This window comes from Bacidia gigantensis (assembly GCF_019456465.1).
Source record: "Bacidia gigantensis strain McMullin 20006 chromosome Unknown contig_156, whole genome shotgun sequence".
In the NCBI taxonomy this organism is placed as follows: domain Eukaryota; kingdom Fungi; phylum Ascomycota; class Lecanoromycetes; order Lecanorales; family Ramalinaceae; genus Bacidia; species Bacidia gigantensis.
This window is the reverse complement of record NW_025408594.1, coordinates 141,842-163,124: the sequence shown is the minus strand read 5'-3', so window position 1 is coordinate 163,124 and position 21,283 is coordinate 141,842. Positions and strand designations below refer to the sequence as shown.

The window sequence follows — 21,283 nt, the reverse complement described above, 5'->3', positions numbered from 1 at the left end:
GCTACCGTACTTAGCGTGAAATATTAGCCCAGCCAATACTCCAGGGGGTGGGTCCCCTAGAAGGGTCCCCTGGAGCGATCTTATAAGTGAAGCTTATAAAGGTTTATCGGGGTTCCTTATGGGACCAGTTTTCACAGGGTCAGAACTTTTGACGGCACCTTCCGTACAGACTGACTTCAAGTCAACACGGACAATGGCCCATTCCGTGAATTCCCATCTTCTTCATCGTAATGGTAGCATTGTCTCTTTATGATTCGGGTGCTGGCAGGATACTCTGGGCTTTTCGGAACGATACATATTTCTAACCCTTTTGGGAGAGGCTCAAAATAGATTCTTAAGTATTTCAACCATCAGATGACGCTCAATGAGTTTGAAAATTTATATGCTTTATGTTCTTGATACGAAGACTACATCGTACCAACAGAAGCCGACCAAGCTCTAACGCACCCAACTCCCGCAAATTCCCTTAGTGAGCAACGTTCAAAAGTCATTAACGTCCGACGCTTCGACAACTTTTCGTTTCCAAACCAAACACCGAGATAAGATTGGCGTAACCAGCTCGAAGGCTTTGAAGACCCTCTAGCAACTGAATCCACAATTGCCGTCCCTAAAACATCAATGCGTCAGCCCCTCTTCCTCTCAACCAGATTCGATAGCATGGGATCAACACATACCTGTTCCCACTGTCATAAGCTCCAAAATCACAATGATGATCCTGGTCATTACTCCCCCAAGACTGATCTGCGTACTTGAATAGCACAGCATCAGCATCTACGTTTTGCGCCGTAACGATAAGGACGAAAGGCAGCGCGCTGTCGACATTGACGCCCTGTCCCGAGGGCGCGTCTTGGTTCGTCACTTGGCCGATCTGCTTCTGCGCGCCGTCGTAGATGGTGACGTCGAGGTGGTAGTGTGAGGATGGGTCGCTGGGGTTTGCTTTCTGGTATTGGATAACGTGCACGCCGCACCAGCCGGGGGTGTAGCCCAACGTTTTGCTGTCTTTGCCTGGGTAGAAGGTCAGCGGGTTGGGTATAAGGGTGGGGAAAGAGGAGAAGGAAAGAGAGGCAAACCAGGCACAGGTCCATTCTCGAGATCGCAACTCGATAAATCATTGTCCGCAGATCCTGAGAGTACACACTTCTTCGTGAAATCATCTGGGTCCACCTTGACGATCCTCTCAACAGCTGAATTGCTTGTAAGTTTGTCTTTCTCGATCTTCGTCCACACTTTCTTGCTAATATCCGTCTTGTCCGTCGGCAACAAGACATAAACTATCCCAGAACTTTTCTCCGCAAAAGCCTGGCTGGCACGCTCAAGGAACTTCTTGTAGCCAGTCCAGTCATCGTTCTTATCTGTAAAACCACTGGGATATGCTTCACGTAAAAGGACGCCATTAGGAAGCTGATCGGCGAAACTTTGAGGCTTGTCCTCGTGCTTGCCAACACCGGAGTAGAAGACGGACTTATCCTTGGCGACGGAGACCTTCTCGCGGCATTTGGTGAGATCTGGATAGTTGTCAACGGTAGGTGAAAATGGGGAGCCGGTGTCTTGGTCATCGTTGTCGGAGTCTGGATCGTCAGGCTCGATGTCATCATCACGCTTGGCCAGGGGAGATCCTAAGGCGACGTTCTGGTGCAGGATGCCGATCAGGAGTAGAAGGGACAAGATGTAGCCAAGACGGCCGAAGAGCGAATTGGAGCCTCCTTTGTTTAGATACATGGTCAATCAATACTGGCTGGAGACCAGAATGTGCACGAATGTGGTTTTAAGATCGAAGGCTCAGGAGTCTGTTGATGTGGTCGAACGAGCTGAGAGGTGATGCAGAGAGATGCCATAATATTTGTATCTTTCAGGAAGCACAGTTTAGCCTCATAGTGGAAGAGCTGATGAAACCCAGTCATTTGGGGCCCATCCTCGCCTCCCGTGATATTGACGGAGGCGGCGCAGTAGGAGGTGGAGTATTGGGAAATGGGACTGCTCGGCGAGCTGGACACTTGTTGTGCTTACAGTGCTCTTCACTGCCATGATGATAGTACTGAAATAGTGTGAGGAGAGTGACGCCTTAGCCTTGTAGGATCTTGGAAAAATAGTACGCTAGCAGGGCATATTGAGCACCAGCTGTCATTTCACTGCGATTTTCGCCGACAATCATCACCCAGGAGGCGGCGTCACAGTGACCAAGAGCCACGCGCTACCATGTCGAGCCAGGCTACGATGACCCAAGAGGCTGGAGGAACCCATGTGCGAGTGAGAGATGCAAATATCACGCCTTATGATTGGATCCAGTCAGCAGACGCCGTCAGAGGCTCGAAACGTCCTTGGGCTGATGAAAAGCACGGTCGCCCGGGCGCTAAATTCTTAGAGCGCCGTACCTGCGAGCGCTACGGACCGGTAATGACATGAAGGACATCAGATACCCAGCCCAGCCCCCAATGCTGAAATGGCGGAGGAATAGAACGCGAGCTCTCACAGATGAGTAGGGATACCCAACTCATGTTGATGAGCGGCCTCAATCACTAAGGTAACTAGAAGACAAATCTTCCGAGCAGGGTATCCTATGGCGAGATGGCAAAGGTGCAGAGCAACGAGTAGTATCAAATGAAGACCATGGCCACTACACCCACCCGAATGTTTGGAAACGTGATTCTTCGGCTGTGCCGCAGCCTCAGGGTCAAAATATCCTTCTTAGCGTTGCTAACGATTGGGTGGACCGCCAGCTGTTTGAGCAGACCGACTAGTCGCTTGCCTAGAGAGTCGGTCCAATTTGGACTACGGACAGTTTGGTTTGAGCTTTAGGTAGTCAAACGATTTCAACGGTTGGCATCGCTGACCCTCGTCCTGTCAGGCAGCCACTACGAGACCTCCATTTGAATAAGTCAGGATATGCATATACAAAGTCCCCATAGACTGCACCGCAAGGTTAAGGTAGTGATCTGAGACATCGGGAACGGGCCGATTTGAGACATGCTCAGCCAGACTGTCAGTGGCAGCATATCTCCTAACAATCTTATCCTCGGAGCTTTTGGATCGTCATCCTCCAGCGATGGGGCGTAGGGCAAACCTGGAGATATCTTAATCGGTCTGAAACACGTGGGGTTCAGCTGACATGCCAATAATAGGGCCTAGTCTTTTCTTCTTCCTGTAGCATCATGAGGCGGAGCGGCGCAGCTTGCCCTTGTTGGGTCAAGCGGCAGGCACCAGCAGGTAGCGGAATCCGGCTCCGCTCGCGAGAAACAGGCTAGTATTGTGGCGGCGCTCTTGGCAAGGCCAGCCCCTGCTGTAGGTACTTGAGGATACAGCTCGCCGAGACGACGCTGATTCGCAGATATACTCGGAGACTGTCAGCCCTAACGCACCGGACCCCAAAACTCTGTTGATTTTGCGCAGCATCACGATCATCATCCATGACAATAGATCCGAGTCGTCAACAATGCCTGTTTCGTGTTGAATGCTGGGCCATATCCGAATTTGCATTTGGGGCCCAGTACGCCTCGGGCGAAGTTTCCAGCTGCTCCATACCCAACCAGCAAGGTTTCGAAATTTGTCGAGCAAATTACTTGGTCTGCAGGGACAGCTTGGAAGGATCTCTGTGCTACTCTCCCCCATAGCTCCTCAGAGCCAGAACTCAAGTCATAAATGACCATCACCATCCACGCCAATGAATTAGAGCCGTAAGTTTCCAGTCTTGTGCGCGTGACGTAGCAAACGTATCTGACAAGCCTGCCCTCATAGCACACAAGTGCTGCGAATAGTGATAAGGATGTCAACTTCCATGACTCAAGAAGAAAACAGCCCGCTCAGTCGCGCCATTAGGACAGGCGATGTAGACACCCTCCGCCGGTTATTGGATGGAGGTGCGAAACCCAGTGACGACGATATCAGCGAAGCCCAGAACGGAGAATTTCCAGAAGTCTGCAAGGTCCTCATCACAGCCGGCTTTCTGGACATCAACGATGACTTCGAGTCCGCCGGTGACTTACTGATCAACATGGTCTGGGAGCTCAAGGTCAGCAGCAGCGTCCTCCTTCCCCAACCAGCGCGTGTATCGTGATCGGTCGTCGTATTAACACTGGCAGTAGGTTGATTTTGTCCGCTGGCTACTCGAACATGGCGCAGATCCCAACTCTGGCCATCTGATGGCCGATAGTACAAGCGCCCTCTGTGCTGCCGCCGAGCGAGGCCACCTCCCCCTCGCGACCATGCTTCTCGAGCACGGCGCACACGTGTCCGGAACGGCGGCACTCCCCGGAGCTGCAGGCCGCGGTCATCTGGAAATGGTACGCTTCCTGCTCGAGCGGGGAGCAGCTATCGACGAGGTTGGGGTGCACGATTTTGGAGACCGGCGGAAGAAGATCCAAGAGGGTACGGCGCTGCATAAGGCTGCTGAGAGGGGAGATATTGAAATAGCGCGAGTGTTACTGGATCAGGGTGCTGGGATTGAGGTTCGAGATCCATTTGATAGGACACCTTTGATGAGGGCGAGTGAGAAGGGGCGGGATGAGATGATTGAGTTCTTGAAGTCTAGGGGTGCAAAAGTCTAAGATTTAAGGGTTGGGGACGAGGAGCTCTGCCCTCTCATACGCTTGATCTTCCTCTTGTATTGCATTATTAGTAGTCTTTTTTATAACCTTGTCAGACATAGGTAGGTTGCACGAATGTTTTTATCAAATGTTAGTGTAACAAAGCTCAACGTCGTCAAAAATTACTGCTATGTTCCCTCCCTTTGGCACTAACTCGAAGCGGATTTCGATGTCCTATTGTGCCAAGATATTGCTGACTCAGCTCCTTAGCGTTGCCAATTTCGATCCTCTGCCGATGCCTGTTTCTCTATTCAATTCTGTTACCTTGTCCTGCCTTTTCATTCACACTGACTTCAAATTGAATTGAAATCGAGTATGGGTTCTCGCGGCGGAACAACGCTTTACGTGACCGGCTTCGGTCAAGGCACACGCGCTCGTGATCTTGCCTACGAATTCGAACGGTACGAAATCCCTCGATCACGCTCCTCCGAGCCCTCCTCCCCATCCTCCCCCCGAGCTTCAGCGAATCGATCAAAAGCCTTCGGACGAGAACAGAGAGCGAAATAGCGAAATTTCTGTCTTCATAGTGTCCTGGTGTGGTGGACGGCGATAATGGAGACAAAGAATGGCTGGACCAAATGCTGACTTGAGGTAGCTACGGACGCCTTGTGCGCTGCGACATTCCAGCTCCTAGGAGTGCCTCTAGCCGACTGTAAGGAAACACGTCTAATGGAGAACTCTTGACTGATATATTTAGTAGTTTCGCCTTTGTCGAATATGAGAGTCGTCGCGATGCAGATGATGCCTATCATGAGATGCACAACGTGAGAATCGGCCGTGATGATCTATTGAAGATTGAAGTCAGTATTCTGCACGCACAATGTTTGAACCAGGGACTGACAGTATTCAGTGGGCACGAACCCCTCCTTCAGCCTCCTGGCGCTTCGATTCTGGTCGTGAAGAGCGTCGTCCTCCCAGACGCGAGCGCTCCCCACGTCGCCGCTCATACTCTCCTGGCCGCCGCCGAGATGAGCATTCCCCTCGCAAAGATGACCGTCGCGAGCGTGACTATGATGACCGCGACCGTGACCGTGGCCGTGATCGTGATGATCGTCGGGACCGCGATTATGATCGCCGCGATGGTGCTCGTTCTCGTAGCCCAGAGGACCGTGATCGAGAGATGAAAGATGTTGACCGTCGTCGCGATGACGAAGAACCTCCACTTGAAGAGGTTGACAATCGCAAAGGTGAGATCACTTGGCACATCGCCTTGTGCTGCATTGCTAAAACCATTAGACGAGATGAGGTCCCCGGTTCCCATAACCCACGACGAACTCGACACTGCGGAATAAGCTCCTAATTCGAATGTCGTTCGCTATCGTCAAAGCGGCAATAGAATTGCGGAGGAATACTGAGAAGGTGAAAAGGAAATTTACAGGCAGGTCTGCTTGCGGAGACTCTCCCTTGCTTATTGAAGTGCTTTTATCATTGGAAGTAGGAGGATCTCGGTTTCACAGATAACTCAGAAGCTTTCTCCTACAGTCCGGTCGATCTCCACGTCGAGACGGTGTCGAGTCCTCGAATACGGCGAACATTTCCTTTTTCACAAATCGCGTACCTCGAGTCGAACGATCAGCCCCGAACGATCGATCCCAATTCACACTGTCACTGAACCCCAGCATTCTCCTTCGCCCTCCTCCTTTCCCAACTCTACGAATGCCGCCATCGATCCCTACCCTTACGATTGCCCCTCTGTAATCTCCTAGCGTTTAGTACTTCTAACCACGTTAGACCCCATCAGCGCATGCCGACGACTCATCCCAAGCACTAACAACCTCCCAACGTCCTTTTTTACCCTCCGTACCCCTTTTCCCTCGAAACTTGCCATGCTGAACCATCCGTCAGCTCCGAAGCACCGACAAGGCTCACAACTCGACAAGAGCCATCCACCATGTCATGTCAATAGTGTCGGAAACAAGCATCCCCTGGCCGATCGATAAAGCACGCGTGCAAGAAGAGTCAGAATCTCTTGGCGAAAACAACAGGTAGGCTATCGGTCCATCCAACTATTTTGTAGAGTACATAGCAATGGAATGAATGCAGCAGCCTCTAGATACATTCCGAGACTTGCAGGTGCACTATGTTTCAAAACTTTCTAGACGTCAGTCATATCTACATCATTACCGTCCAAACCTGCACTGGTATCTGCATCCTGACCATCACGTTCTTCTTCAGCCACATCCGCAATACTGTCCTCCATCCCATCGCTACCCTTGGGCTCTAAATTCTCGTCCTCCCTCGTTCGCTCATCACCGCCTTCCAATTCCTCCCACGCCTTCGGCGTCACAGCCGCCTCCCCCTTCCCATCCCCAGCCAACGCCCTTCCCCACCAACTTCCCCCTCCTCCTCCCCTGCCCCTTCCGCGTCCCCTACCTCCACTCCCACCCCTACCACTTCCCCTCCGTCTCGGCCTTCCCTTCCTCCCACCACGTCCACGGATCAAGTTCCCCTCATCATCGAACTTCCGATTTGGCGCCGGTAAGCTAGTGATCACGCGGTCTGTCTCCCCCTTCCCTTGTTTGCTCTTCATTATGCGCTCGAGAAAGGCGGCTTGGTTTGTGCGGGCTTTGGAGGCGTTGGGGCCCGGGTCGAGATGCTTGACTGTGCTGGTATGGTTGGCTGGTGGGAGTGTGGGCTGGTGTGGTAGCGAGATGGTGGAGGCCGGGAGAGAGGTGGGGAGAGGAGTGGGAGCTGAGGGTGCTTCGGGGCGGGGAATAGCCTCTATGGGGCGCCCGGAGAGGCGGATATTGGTTGTTGCTAGGACTGTGGCTTCGGGTCTCGTTGGGTCGTGGGCATCTGCGAGTGGACGGGTGATGGGGGTTTCAGGGGAGGGATATTTGGGTGCGAGGATGATGTCCGTTCCCAGAGCCGTGCCCCACGAACAGGTGTAGAGCTGGTTCTGGTAGGATATCATGGGGTTTGTGGTGTGTAGGTCGAGAATTTGTATTTGGTTTGCTCGTAGATTGGTCTTGGGGGCGCGAGAGGTGGATTTTGAGCTCTCAGGCCGCGTTTGAGGCTCTTGAGCTTCATCTTGGGATAGAGCGCCGGCGGACTCATCATTGACAGTATTTGGGGGCTCTTGTGACTTTGCTGGAGCTGCTTTGTGGGGTTTGTTCCGGGCTCGCAAGGGAGCAGCAGACGAGAGGTCGACGGTGACGTAGAATGTCTTACGGAGTCAGAAAGAGCTCTGAGAGACTGACGTCTTGCTTACCTCGGTCTCATGTTCATCATACCCGTACTCAGATCCTGTGTCTTCGCTCCCTACTGAGTCCATCTGCATGTTCGGCTCGCCCATGATGAACTTGGATCAAGGAGGCAATGTAGGAAGAGTCTTTCTTGTCCTACCGCTCTTCTTCTTGGATACTCCCATGCTGCCAAATTGATGAGCGTGTGGCTATATTAGAGTTGAGTGCGTTCCGAAGAGAAGCATGGGCTTGATCATTCTTGTCGTTTCGTTGAGTGTATGTGAGTGAGTCTGAGGCTCTTCGATATCTTGGCATGATGCGATTACCTCAGCAAGATGAGACTGGGTCACTAGACCTGATTCGACTTAGCGCTTCTGCAGGCTTCCGCCTTGAGTTTTGGGGCTTTCTAATGTGGCTTGTCTTCTTGGCACTGAACACTTTACGGTATATCATCCCCTCAAAATGTCACATCTTTTCCCACTTCCCACAGAGTCGACATCACTAAAAACGTACGAAAATGCTTGACACACTCGTCAGTAGCGTCATCGCAAGCCTTCTATACGTCTTCGCCGATCACATAGCCAATAATCAGCTCAACCCTCTTCGCCCTGCTACGATTGACAATTTCGTCATCAACATTGGCGAAAAGCTTCAATTCGTTTTCGCTGAACAAATAGTCAACAACCAGCTCAACCCATTTCACCTTGCCGTTGGAATTACCGGGTACCGCATTCAATCTCGTACATTACGAATCCCCGATCGGTTTGGCTACTTTTCACCAGGCCCTCCCCGACTACAGGTGCACCAGGGGTGTTGCTTTGTCATCATAGGTGGCTATATCTGCATCAACCTTATTTTCGGTGCCTTTTTAGTCCTCATTGGTGTAAGATATGGGCAAACTCGTTGCCGGAAATTCGGAGAGGCGTTCTCGGTGCTCATGATCTTCTTGGCATTATGTTTCTGGGTTTTAGCGTTATTCCAACGTCAACGTAAACCTGGGTATGAATGGGAAGACTGGAAGTTGCGGAGGGATTGATTGCAATGATCGTCGGTGACAATACACTTCATGATTGACATCACTTCAATTTGAATATCCTAACATGAAACATAGGCTTCGTACTCCCGATTGAAGCTTGTGAGGTACACGTACCTATCGGTTGTTGCATTTGAGGATGCACTGATTTTGCGCCAATCCGATTAGTAGAGCTGAGTCGAACATACCTTGATTAGAGGCCTCTTACCTGAAGCAGTATCTTGCCGGTATGCTGGAAAGGGTGCAAGGATTATGTGTCCCCAACTTGCAAAATTCAGCGGCAGAGTCACACGATAGAAATCTTTGTTGGAAAGCTTGCCATTACCGGCTGTCTTGATTAGCGGGTGTGGTTTGTGATGACTCGAGTGTAAAGCGCGAAGCACGATATTTACCTGCATCTCGACCTGTATTCAGCTACATATAGGGCAGTCGTTGCCGAAGACCTAGAGACATGAGCTGATGTTAGATGGGTTGGAGACGTAGATACATTCTATGATATTGTATGCTTTGGCACAATTTGTTGTGTAACGCTAGTTCGCACTATTTCATGCAAGAATTATAGAGCCCGACGTTTTGTACTTTCAGATTGCCAAGAAATGAGTTTGGGACAGGACATTCCATTATTGGACAAATCGTTAGAGCTCATTTCTTCTTCCTATCAGTGCACTAGGCGCTGGATAGGATGAAAAAAAGTCCCATATAGGGTCAATAGCCCTCTGTGATCAACAGCCCAGCTACTGTGTGATCAAAAGCCCTCTGAGATCGACAGCCCAGCTACTGTGTGATCAAAAGCCCTCTGAGATCAATAGCCCAGCTACTGTGTGATCAAAAGCCCTCAGTGATCAACAGCCCAGCTACTGTGACCAAAAACCCTCTTGAGATGAAAAGCCCTCTGTGATCAACAGCCCAGCTACTGTGTGACCAAAAGCCCTCTTGAGTTATAATGGGCCCCAGGCCGTGACAGCCCGGGGTGATATACCCCTCCCAGTCCATCCCGGTCTACGAGTATCCCGGTCTTTTCCGGTGGTGGTTCTAGGTACTCAGCGTTGCCCCGGCCGCGAGTACAGGCCTACACACCCCGAACCTTGAGACCAAAGCCTTTGCTGCACAGCAGGCAGCTTCAGTGCCCCCCCTTCGGCCGTGACAGCCTCGGGAGATACTCCTTCCTCGGCATCAAAAGATACGTCATCAGTTGTAGTCTGATTCTCCCCTTTAGCCATGACAGCTTTCAGGGACCCCCTTCCTCGGCATCAAAAGATACGTCATCAGTTGGGGTCGGTGTTGCCTACATCAACACTTTGATTAAAAGGCAGACGAGAGCAACGATCATTCCTTTGGTTGTATCTATGGCCAAAGCCAAGAAGAATTGTGGCCCCACCGCTGATAGAACGACACGTCAGCAAGGCCACATGTGACGTGCGTCACGAGGTAGAGATGTGCTGATGGGTTGGGAAGAGCTTGTGGGGACGAAGAGGGCTTACCTTGCACGGTGGCAACACCGGCGAGCTTTTTAAACCACAAACCTATGAAATACGCAATCAGTGGTACGCAGATTATGCTCAGGAAATTCTTTAGGTCCAAATTAGGGACCAAGGATGTGTAAAGCTGCATTATCCACGACATATTCTGAAAAGGTTGGGGAGAAAAGAAGGAAGGAAAATTTCGAGTCTGTTTTCTGTCACTACTAGCGTCCTTTTTGGCCATTCTGGGAAGGCACGGTGCACGATGGGTCACGCGTCCGCTACCCCGGACAACATTATGCATTTATCCCTCTAATGCAAGTATTGAAAGACATGAACTGAGAGAAATTAAGAAAGATACTATATTCGGAGGACTAGTCAATCACAAGTATCTGCACAACCCTCCAGCATTAGTTGTACATTCTCATACAATCCATTAAGGCGATCGTACTCACAAGACTCTCATACCCAACCTCAACGCCATCGCCATTCCTGTCATTGCAGCTCTACCATCATGTTCGGCTGGTTGGAGTTGCCATCAACTTCATGCATGGGCCTACTGTCCATCTCGTGAGGCCTTTGAGTATTGTGCAATTCGCTCATGTAAGCCTGATCTTCTGGTTTTAGCGGCAAGGCATCTTTTTCGGCAACATTGTTGCGTCGCTGCCGACGCCGCCGAAGCAGCCTTTTAACGCCAATTATAAGCGCAAGAGCAGCGATACCGCCGACAACGCCACCTGCTATAGCGCCTTTGTTGGTAGTCTTACTATCAGACTTGGCGGATGTGGTAGATGTAGATGTTGAGTTGGTGACTGCAAGGCGGGACAATGATTAGAGTGAAGTGCGAAAGCCAAGCGATCAACTTACCATGATCGAAATGTGCCTTTTGCATGAGTGAAGAGATTTCCGGAAGGAGACCTTGTTTGTAAGAACTGCCGTTTCGTCAGCTAAATCGAGAAATGGTAACGACGGGGAACCCACTCTCCAGCTGCGTCATAAAACGTTTTGACCTGTTCTGCCTGTTTATAGGCTGACGCTGAGGCCGAATAGCGGTCATTCCATTGAAGCGTCGTCATATCGAATATACCTAAACCTTGTTTGTTGGGATCTTTCGTACTGATTTGCGCCTTTTCAGTCTGTGAGGTGTAGTCTGCTTTGTCGGCAGTGGTAGCAGCCGGATCACCACCACCCACTACTAAGATCTGGCTTCCCCCACAGCATGACAGGAATGGCCTATGCGCGGGTGTTCTGCCGTATACTGTACACTGATCCAATGGAATGCGGGTAGAGTCAAGATTGAGATTGTATCATATGCCACTGTTTCGTTCCCCAAGTCACCACGGAACCCGCCATAAACAAAGATCTCATAAGTTTGCTGGCTTGAAGCTACCCCAGTAACACAATGATCCTTTCGAGGGATTGGCAAGTCTCCTGTCGTTGTTTGGTTGTACCATGCCTGTGTCGTCACGTCATAGACCTCCACGGTGCTGAAATCGATGAGTCCGTATCTGCTGTCTCCTGGGAAGGCTATTAGAATACCGTCCGTACCGTAGACAGGCACGTAGTCTAGTTTTCCATGCCATACTGAGTCAAATTTCGTCGTCACATTGTTGAATTGTTGGTTCTCCATGTCAAATTGCAGCATATTTGCCAAGGAACTGCCATCGAGACCACCACCGCCTAGGAACCAAGTTTCCCTCGGTCCTGCTGCGATTGCCGCATCTACTGGCCTAGTCACACTCTTCAAGACGGGAGCATCTGAGTCTAATATTTGGGACCATGTGCCGCCACCCTGATTGTCTGGTTTCAAAGCCCACAGATTGGGTGGGTTTGGGTATGTTCCATTGAAGTCATTTTCATAGTCGTCAGGTCTTCCTGCAAGGCCGGAGTAGATCACGTTGTTGGGAGCATAGTAGGATAAGGATCCGCCGAAGAGGGATGGTGCGCCTGATGGCTTGTCGATGGAACCGAAAGAGACGGTAGAATTCGTCCAATCCTTGGACATATCGAGGGAGAGGGTGTTTGAAGCTGGCTCAACAGTCATTCATATGTTGTAGTGTAAGGGTAGGTAGAGCGGAACTCACCCCAGTCATAGACGGGGCTGCCATCTTGCATGTATGAGAATTGCCCTCCATCAATGTACAGAAATGTGTTTGCGATCACAGCTATGTTACAGTCAGTCGACATGTATGCTTATGGAACGGAACGCAAGGGCTTACCTGCGTGGAAAAACCGACGTATAAAGTCGTCAGGCGATTTGTTAGCTGGTGCTTGTCTGGTCTTGAACCTCATCCTTCATGGAAGTAGGGGGAAACGAAAGGGAACGATGAAGGACAAGGTAGAGGCAGGCAAAAGAGAAGAGAGCATCTGCATGGCGTGAATACGAGGACATAGCAGAAGCTTGAAGGATCACCGAAGGCAAAGTCAAATCCTTCGCTCTTCGAGCTAAGATTGAAGCAACATGCACATGAAACTGTGGGCTGGACGTGGGGATATGAGCCTTCTGGGCTATTAAGCGACCGTATACGCGGAGCGATCAATGTCCGCTTGACAAGGCAGCCTCTGTGAATGCGTGGCTGTGCCATATACATAGCAAAACGGTATGGCAATGATCCAGAAACATCGCGTTTGATACGATGAGAGCCGCATATTGAGCTCTTGGCGCGTCAGGGGGCGGCACGGGTAAACCGCCCCCCGAATGGAACTCAGTATTCAAATGCACCACTCTTCCTACAGTATTAACCGCCCGTTTTCAGAGCCACAGTTTCTCGATTTCTACGGATCTAAAACATCTTCAAAGATTTCCTCATGGCCCCATCAAAGCTCTCAAATTCTGCCTACCTCGGCTATGCGGCCACACTCTTCGCCTTGATCTGGACCGGCTTCGGTCTCAATGCCATCTTCCGACCGCGAAATGCGTTTGAAGTCTTCGAGTTCGACCTACCAGCAGCAGCTGTTGACCAGAAGCTCGTCGATAGCTTGATGATTCTGTACGGAGCAAGGGATTTATTCATGGGAGTAGCCGTCTATTCCGCAACATATTTCGGGAAACCTAAGTCGCTAGGAGGAATTCTAATCGCAGGAGGTCTCGTCGCCCTCGTGGACGGTGCTGTTTGTAAGGCTCAAATTGGCAGAGGAGAGTGGAACCATTGGGGTTATGCACCGGTCGTGATGATCGTTGGGATGTTGTTGACAGGTGTATTCGATCAAAGCTGAGGGCGCAGACTGTATACTACGTTCAGAGTCGGAAGAACATCTATCATCATCAGCAGCTCACGTCAAACCGAACACTTTCAAGGTGTTTGTAGGGAGCTTTTCGACACGTTCAACAGTAATGCTCCAAATTATGTGCGATCTAGTCATGATTCTATGGGGCTTTCAAACAATATTTCATCGCGGTCCATGAAGAAGACATGAATTCTTGAGCACTAGACGTCTTAGTTATGTAGATGGTGCCTGAACCATTACATCGGATCTCGCGGAGGCTTGGCATTTCGGATCAATCCGAAAGTCTATTCCTATCGATTACCCTATCGATTGCCCTCCGAAAAACGCCGGTCAAAGGGCGCAGTGACTGAGACAGTCAGCTTCTTACAGCCATCAGACGTCGCCATTCAATTCTTCATTCTGCATCATCAACATATTTTGTCGAAGAAGGTCGATATGAAAAGAAGACGCTGAACCCACCTCTTCCAAAGACGCGAGGTAATTGGCGATGGTGGCGACACCGACCGTCCTCGAGAATGGGCCCAGGCCAGATGAAAAGACGGGTCTGCTGAGCAGGGTGAGAAATTCGGGTAGAGGAAGAATAAGTACACGCACGTCGGATGGGCTTGCACGCGTAACATTGAGGGAGCAATCGAGAAAGAGCTATTGGCGATTATACAAATATCTCATCCTCTTGGTCCTGATCTACCTCGTTTGCCGGCGCTACGTCGTCTACAGCCCATTGTGGTTCTTTTCCATAGCATCAAAATGGCTGTTCCCATTCTCAATGAATGGGGGACAACCGCCCTGGTACGACGCACCACCAGGCGACAACGGGACTTCGCGCACATCTCAGGAAATCCCAGACTACGTCTTCGAATACGCCCCATTCGTCCACCTCTTCTCCGACGAAGAGTACTGGCCCACTGACATGTCCGACCACATCCCACATACTCACCCAGCCATTGGCTACGACCCAATCACCAATTCAAACCCCATTCTCAACATCTCTAACCTCAATCTGCTCAATCAATACGAGCACGGCCGACATGTCTTCCTCACCAGCAACGACGACGTCGAAGACCACCCACCCTGGATCAAAGGCGAGCAAAACATCCCCACCAAATTCACCTACCCACCCAAACACTCTCGGAATCTAAAAGACTACAATAAACCCAAAACAAACGGCAGCAAACCCACCCACGGCGGCTACTCCCCCGCCCCCGCCATCCTCATCACCGTCCCCAAAGGCAACAACACTCTCGACGCCTTCTGGTTCTTCTTCTACAGCTTCAACCGCGGCAACTCCGTCTTCAACATCCGCTTCGGCAACCACGTCGGCGACTGGGAGCACACGCTGATCCGCTTCCAACATGGTCGTCCCGCCGCCGTGTTCTTCTCCGAGCACAATTTCGGCTCTGCATACTCCTACCATGCCGTCGAGAAGATTGGAAAGAGGCCGGTCTTGTACAGCGCAGTGGGCACGCATGCCATGTATGCCACTTCGGGCTTGCATCCTTATATCCTCCCGCTAGGGCTGCTGCACGATGAGACCGACCGTGGACCCCTCTGGGACCCGGCGTTGAATACGAAAAGTTACACCTTCGACCATGTCGCTTGCACTGTGCGGCCTTCTATGCGTAATCCGGATGCTGAGACAGGCTGGTTCTACTACAATGGCCACTGGGGGGATAAACACTACCCGCTGGACGACGGGCGGCAGTACGGATTCGTGGGGGAGTACCACTACGTGAATGGGCCGTTGGGACCGAGATTCAAGCATCTTGGGAGACGGAAGATGTGTCAGGGCGCGTTTGAAGATCCTTGCGAGATCAAAGAGTGGCTTGGTGGCGATCTGGAGGTCAAGATGGGGAAGGAGGTTGGTGTAGGGGAAGAATGGCCGGAGGGGGAGACGATGCCGCCGGGGTTGATCGGTGATGAGAGAAGTAAGCCGTGATGTGGAAGTGGTGGGCCACAGTGGTTTGGTCATGGGTAGGGAGTGATGCGTAACGAATTGAAAATGATGCGATGAAAAGGAGGATTTGGGAAAATGGTTGGGTAAATGGAGTCGTTGGTCATGAGGGAGGAAATGGATCGGGTACGTGCTTTGGGGCTTTTGCATTCCTTTCAGATATCCTACTTGCAGTTTAGAACGATGGATGCAGTGACGTAAAGGGGGAAAGGGCCGGTTAGATTTAGACGAGATGGAAGTGAGCCTGTTGGCCTAGACATACACGAATAGAGCGGCATTCTTAGTGACTGATCTACCTCGTCACGTCAGTCATCCGAATCGACGTCTTCCGCTCATAGAAGAGTCCTTCGGGACATCGCTATCTGTTGCGCAGAAGTGGCCTGAATTGCCAGGTATTTCGTTGCTCGGCAATGTGACAGCAGAGAAACTTGTCATGACTCTCCTTCCCCCAACTTACCAGTATCAACATCAACGAACCCTACCATACGAAGCCAAGAAACAATTGAACAAACATCACAAGTCAATGCAAGAGCGCGAGCGAGGGTATGAAGCTGCTTCCATTCATCCATGATACATGCATAAATCGAGAATCAAAAGTCCCGGAATAATCATGCCACAGTCTGGCCGACATGCTATCAGAAACCTCAACCCTCCTTCTTCTCCTCACCTTCATCCTCACCAAGCAGCGCCTGCCTCTTCTGCGTCTGTCTCTCCACCTTCCTCTCTCTCGCCGCCTTGTTCTTGTCACGCTTGACTTGCATCTCTTCCTTGAGGATACGCTCGCGCTGTTTCTCGGCTTTGGCTTTATGGATCTGTGGATTTCGTTGTATTAACAAAAGTTCCGTTTACAGTCTTATCATTTCCATGACGATGATGAGATGACATTCTTGCGATAAATAGGAGTGATAAGTGTCGGGTAGACTCACATGCTCGATGAGCGCCCGCTTATGCTTGAACGTGTTACCCTTCGATAGGTGATACAGTTCGTGGTAGAGATGTTTGTCGATCTTGCCCGCAGCACGATATTTCACCAACAAACGGCGGAGGACTCGGAGACGGCGCATCCAGAGCACCTGGCTATATTCACACTGCATCAGCCCTAACCTTCCTCCCTCTCTCAACCTCAACCAGGATAGCAGCTCACTAACCTTGGCATCCTAGCATCAGCTGTACCCTTCCTCTTCCCGAAGCCTCTGTGCCGCCCAATTCGTCGTGCAGCAGTCAATTCCCTGGCTCTAGCACGCGAGTGCATGGTGACCTGTTTACGGATGATAAGGCCATCGGAGACGAGCTTGCGGATGGTTTGGCGGGAATTGGCATTGGAGATCTCGTTCATCTCGTTAGGGTCGAGCCATATCTTGCGTTGGCCGCATCCGATCACGGATGATGCGAGACGCTTTTGTGTGCGGAGATTGACCCTGTCAGGAACGTGTTAGCTCAGGGTTCGTCAAGAGGATGGTGGAGAGGGGAGGGGTTGTGTGTGGCAAAGCAGGAGAGACTGGGGACCGAAAAGCTGGGTGGTAGAAAGATTCAAAGTGGGAGAGTACGACTTACATCTTGACTTGTCCCTAATCGCCGTGGATGGGGAATGGTTGATGGTGAGGGACACGAGATGTCGTGGTCGTCGACTCATACAAAGTGGGAGTGCACTAGCGCGAACTAAGCGATTATTCCTTGGCATTCCAGCCCTACGCACTAAGCGAAAATCACACCTGATGTCTACAACATCATCCTCAGTCTTTCACCGCGAAGTCGACAGCCAGACGCGATACTGCAGCAATGGGTGAGTCTACATAGACCCTGACTGAGTCCACACATCTCGAATCCATAACGCCGACTGAAATGCCCACCGTCCACTCCCAGGACAGCAATTGCTAACAACTGTGACCCTCCTAGGTATCGACCTCGACAAGCACCATGTGCGATCCTCGCACCGCAAAGCGCCCAAGAGCGACAACCCCTACCTCAAGCTCCTTGTCAAGCTGTACAAATTCCTAGCCCGTGAGTCCTTCCCTCCATTTCTTCACCTACTCCAACCACCCCCCTCAAAACCCAAGCCCATATCTTCCAACCACCAACTAACACCCCCCTCCGCCCAGGCCGCACCGACGCCAACTTCAACCGCGTAATCCTAAAACGCCTCTTCATGTCGCGCATCAACAAACGCCCCATCTCCCTGTCCCGACTCTCCTCCCACCTCGCGCACGCTCCCGAAAACACAGAAATCCTCGTCAACGTGGGTACCATCACAGACGACGTGCGCGCTTTGGAGATCCCAAAACTCACCATCGCGGCGCTCCGCTTCACGCGCACCGCACGTGCGAGAATTGAGAAGGCGGGAGGCGAGTGTTTGACGATCGATCAGTTGGCGTTGAGGGCGCCCACGGGGTCTCATTGTGTGCTGCTCAGGGGACCAGCGAGTCGGGAGGCGATCAAGCATTTTGGGTTTGGGCCGCATAGTCGTAAGAAGCCCTATGTGGAGAGTAAGGGGCGGAAGTTTGAGAAGGCGAGGGGGAGGAGGAGGAGTCGGGGGTTCAAGGTCTAGATGATGGGGCTAGGTTCTGAACTGGCTTCGTGGCGTGAGGCTTGAGGAAAAGCAGACAGCGGAGTAGCTGGACAATTTGAGGAAGGAGGAAAGCAATCTGGTCGTACGTGCTGTAGTATGGCTCTGCTCACATGAGATGATCAAGCATGATTCAAGCAAATTACTCGGAGCCATGCCAGAAAACTTTGTTCGCTCGTCTGAAGTTTTGGAACATTTCTAATTTTCTTAAAAATCTTCCCACAAACATCATGTAGCACCTAAAGCCATCCACTGAGCATCAAATCTTGCTCTTCACGCCCACCGCCCCGGTGCCTTTACTCACTTTCTTATCAATCCCCAATTCATCCAACTCTTTCCTATTATGATAATGCGGTGCAGCCTCAACCAACCACTCCGGCTTGATCGGCAGCACACCCCGCATGTATTCCTTACTCGTCAATACCAACTCATAGTAAACAACCCACTTCGGCTTGATTCCCGCACTGCCCCTCTCCCCTCCCTGGCCCGCCCTTTCGTTGACCGTAGAGCTCGGATGAACGTACACGCTCAGCCCATTTTTGATCGTCCTGTAAGAGTCTCCACCTTTCTGCAAGCGAGCGGAATTCGGGAAGAACCCCGCCGTCATGGCTTTCGCGATCGCCACTATGTCGTTAGCGCCGGAAGAGGAGAGGGTGACTTCCACCCTATCGCAAAGGCGCGCCAACTGGTCGCGGACGTCTCTAGCTCGAGTGAGCGAACGCTGCTGTAGGAAATTCTCGCGTGACCAGACGTAGCTGAAGTCGCTGTCAAGCCACTGATTCCAGATGTTGAGAAGCGTGAGATGGTCACCGCCTTCCTTCACAGTGAAGCGGTTTCTTGCGCTATCGGCGAGCAATTTCTTGTCTTTTGGCCGGTAGAAGAGTGAGGAGCTCTCGCCTAGCATGGAGATGACAGAAAGGACTTCTTCGACGCAGCCGAATTCGTCTGCGGCGAGGATGGCGCGGGCAAGCATTGGGTCTGTTGGGAATTCGGCCATCTGTCGTCCCAACTTGGTGAGCTCGCCACGGTCGTTGAGGGCGCCGAGGGCGTACAGGTTTTCGAGAGCGCGGATCAGTGTTTCTGCGGGTGGTGGGTCCATGAAATCGAAAGAGACGAGGTCGTTGATGCCGAGCGATTTGAGGAGTAGGACTACAGAGTTCAGATTCGTACGTTGAATCTCAGGCATCGTGCTAGCATCAAGCTCGTTATGGAAAGCGAATTTGGTGTACAATCGGAAGCATTTCCCAGGTGCGACACGTCCAGCACGACCAGAGCGTTGATTAGCTGAAGCACGGGAGCAGGGAGCGACGACAAGCGACTCCATGCCTGTTCGGGCATTGTAGACATTTTCTTTGACGAAGCCGGGATCGATGACGTAGACAATATTGTCGATGGTGAGGGAGGTTTCGGCGATGTTGGTTGCGAGGACAACTTTCCGGGACTTTAGGGGTGTGGGCTCGAAGATTTTGGCTTGAAGCTCGGAAGGGAGATTGGCGTAGATTGGGCAGATGATCATTTCAGGTATTCTGGAGCCTAGCTTACGAGCTGTCTCCTGCAGGTTCTGCTCGGCAGCTTCTATTTCTTCTTGGCCAGTGAGGAAGACGAGAATGTCACCTCTGCCTTGAGAACTATGGATTTGGAAGACGGTGGTGATGGCTGCGGCGAGGTAATTGGCTTCAGGCTGTTGTGTGTAGTGGATGTCTACGGGATAACGTCGGCCAGGGATGTTGAATATTGGAGCATCATCGAAGTATTGGGCGAATTTCTGAGCGTCCATTGTCGCAGAGGAAATGAGGAGTTTGAGTTCAGGTCGAAATCGGGCAATGTCTTTAACCAAGCCGAAGAGAATGTCTGTATGAAGCGTACGTTCGTGAGCTTCATCGATCATGAGTGCTGAATATGCTCCAAGATCCGGCTCTGTCAAGAACTCTCGAAGGAGCATGCCGTCAGTCATGTATTTCAAGATCGTCTTGTCGGACGTATTGTCTTCGAAACGGATGGAATAACCGACTTCATTGCCAACTTTCTTGCCCATCTCCTCAGCTACACGAGCTGCAACACTCATAGCAGCGACTCGCCGTGGCTGCGTACAGCCAACTTTCATTCCGTCCTTGGTATATCCAGCCTCGTGAAGGTATTGGGGTATTTGAGTGGTCTTCCCGCTTCCCGTCTCTCCCACAATGATCAGCACTTGATAATCGTTGATAGCTTGAAGCAGATCGTCTCTGAATTGGTATATCGGTAGGCTCTTCCTAGTGTCCTCAATCTTCTCAGCTTTCCCCTCAGCAACTCTCAGTTGTTCCTGGAATTGCCGTTGCTCTTTAGTCATAGGCTTAGCATCGCTTTCAAGTCTTGTGTCCATGATAAAGTTGATCTTTTGTGCCTCATCGAACACAAACTCGTAATTGCCCTCGTCCACTCGTTCTTGAGAAACAATTTGTGCTTTGGCCTTTGCTGTCTGCTCTTGCTCCCATTCCTCCTGCTCAGTGACGAATCGCTCCTGACCACGCTCGTCCTTGTCCACATACCGTTTATAGAGAGCGTCTTCTTTCTTCTTCCGATCAATCTTGCCCTTCTCTGTGATGTAGTCCTCCGGTAGCATATATCCATCCCTGTAGTCGTCAATTTGCTGCCGTTCCTCCGCAAGACGTAGTAGCTCTCTGTTCTTGGCAAATTCTGCCTTTTCAGCTTTGCTTAGGTCCGGATCTGACTCGAGCTCGTCCGTCTCTTCGTTCACCTGCTTTCGTAGCAGGGCGAGCTGCTCAGTCTCTCGCTTGCCCAAATATTCCTGCCTGGATCGGATCCGCAAAGCTTCCATAGCTGCTTCCTTGTTGGCTGCATCCTCGGCCATGGCACGCCGTCTCTGAGCCTCCTTCTCACTCTTCCTGCCGGACCTATCTTCGGTGATCTTCTTACTCTTTTCCGCATCTTTAAGGTTCAACCTTCGAGCGAATTCGTCTCTTTCTGCAATGTCCTTCTCCTCCTCCAAACGCCTTCTAGTCTCCTCATCCATCTCCGGCTCGGGAGTTTTCGGTGAGAAAGAGCCATTGTTCAAGCGGACACGTTTGTTTGGTGATTCCTCGAAGGTCTCTTCTTCCTCTAAGGCCTCCTCATCACCCCATCTTTCTTCGAAGTCGTCATTCCTTCGGCGTATTTTCCGACTATTGGATTTCTTGCTTGGCTGCTTGTTGTCTTCATTTGGGTGACGATTGTCACGAGACTCTGGAAGAGCCATTATGCAGTTTGCTGTAAGATGCTGAACTTGTGCAATTTTGCTCATTGA

The 21,283-nt window shown here is 51.2% G+C and overlaps 8 protein-coding genes across 8 annotated transcripts; 3 read left to right on the top strand and 5 right to left on the bottom strand.

Annotated features, from left to right (window-relative positions):
• Positions 1 to 607: 607 nt before the first annotated feature.
• On the bottom strand, positions 608 to 1,719 carry KY384_002356 (uncharacterized protein; the record flags this gene model as incomplete). Its single annotated transcript, XM_044810879.1, has 2 exons — positions 608 to 1,005; positions 1,071 to 1,719. The coding sequence occupies 2 exons, from the start codon at positions 1,717 to 1,719 to the stop codon at positions 608 to 610; spliced, it is 1,047 nt and encodes a 348-aa protein (XP_044671762.1).
• A 2,053-nt stretch (positions 1,720 to 3,772) lies between these two features.
• Positions 3,773 to 4,541, top strand: KY384_002355 (uncharacterized protein; the record flags this gene model as incomplete). The annotated part of the gene is made up of 2 exons (XM_044810878.1): positions 3,773 to 4,006; positions 4,080 to 4,541. 2 exons carry the CDS (start codon positions 3,773 to 3,775, stop codon positions 4,539 to 4,541), a joined length of 696 nt encoding a protein of 231 aa, XP_044671761.1.
• Positions 4,542 to 5,400: 859 nt separating this feature from the next.
• KY384_002354 (uncharacterized protein) lies at positions 5,401 to 5,872 on the top strand (the record flags this gene model as incomplete). The annotated part of the gene is made up of 2 exons (XM_044810877.1): positions 5,401 to 5,767; positions 5,817 to 5,872. 2 exons carry the CDS (start codon positions 5,401 to 5,403, stop codon positions 5,870 to 5,872), a joined length of 423 nt encoding a protein of 140 aa, XP_044671760.1.
• Positions 5,873 to 6,675: 803 nt separating this feature from the next.
• Positions 6,676 to 7,875, bottom strand: KY384_002353 (uncharacterized protein; the record flags this gene model as incomplete). The annotated part of the gene is made up of 2 exons (XM_044810876.1): positions 6,676 to 7,746; positions 7,792 to 7,875. 2 exons carry the CDS (start codon positions 7,873 to 7,875, stop codon positions 6,676 to 6,678), a joined length of 1,155 nt encoding a protein of 384 aa, XP_044671759.1.
• A 2,878-nt stretch (positions 7,876 to 10,753) lies between these two features.
• KY384_002352 (uncharacterized protein) lies at positions 10,754 to 12,550 on the bottom strand (the record flags this gene model as incomplete). The annotated part of the gene is made up of 6 exons (XM_044810875.1): positions 10,754 to 11,070; positions 11,126 to 11,190; positions 11,240 to 11,460; positions 11,577 to 12,286; positions 12,343 to 12,423; positions 12,478 to 12,550. The coding sequence occupies 6 exons, from the start codon at positions 12,548 to 12,550 to the stop codon at positions 10,754 to 10,756; spliced, it is 1,467 nt and encodes a 488-aa protein (XP_044671758.1).
• A 1,423-nt stretch (positions 12,551 to 13,973) lies between these two features.
• On the top strand, positions 13,974 to 15,422 carry KY384_002351 (uncharacterized protein; the record flags this gene model as incomplete). The annotated part of the gene is made up of 1 exon (XM_044810874.1): positions 13,974 to 15,422. One exon carries the CDS (start codon positions 13,974 to 13,976, stop codon positions 15,420 to 15,422), a length of 1,449 nt encoding a protein of 482 aa, XP_044671757.1.
• Positions 15,423 to 16,081: 659 nt separating this feature from the next.
• On the bottom strand, positions 16,082 to 17,832 carry RPL19A (60S ribosomal protein L19A; the record flags this gene model as incomplete). The annotated part of the gene is made up of 4 exons (XM_044810873.1): positions 16,082 to 16,249; positions 16,364 to 16,514; positions 16,586 to 16,855; positions 17,756 to 17,832. The coding sequence occupies 4 exons, from the start codon at positions 17,830 to 17,832 to the stop codon at positions 16,082 to 16,084; spliced, it is 666 nt and encodes a 221-aa protein (XP_044671756.1).
• A 427-nt stretch (positions 17,833 to 18,259) lies between these two features.
• CDC28 (Cyclin-dependent kinase catalytic subunit) lies at positions 18,260 to 21,235 on the bottom strand (the record flags this gene model as incomplete). The annotated part of the gene is made up of 1 exon (XM_044810872.1): positions 18,260 to 21,235. The coding sequence occupies one exon, from the start codon at positions 21,233 to 21,235 to the stop codon at positions 18,260 to 18,262; it is 2,976 nt and encodes a 991-aa protein (XP_044671755.1).
• Between the last annotated feature and the right edge of the window lie 48 nt (positions 21,236 to 21,283).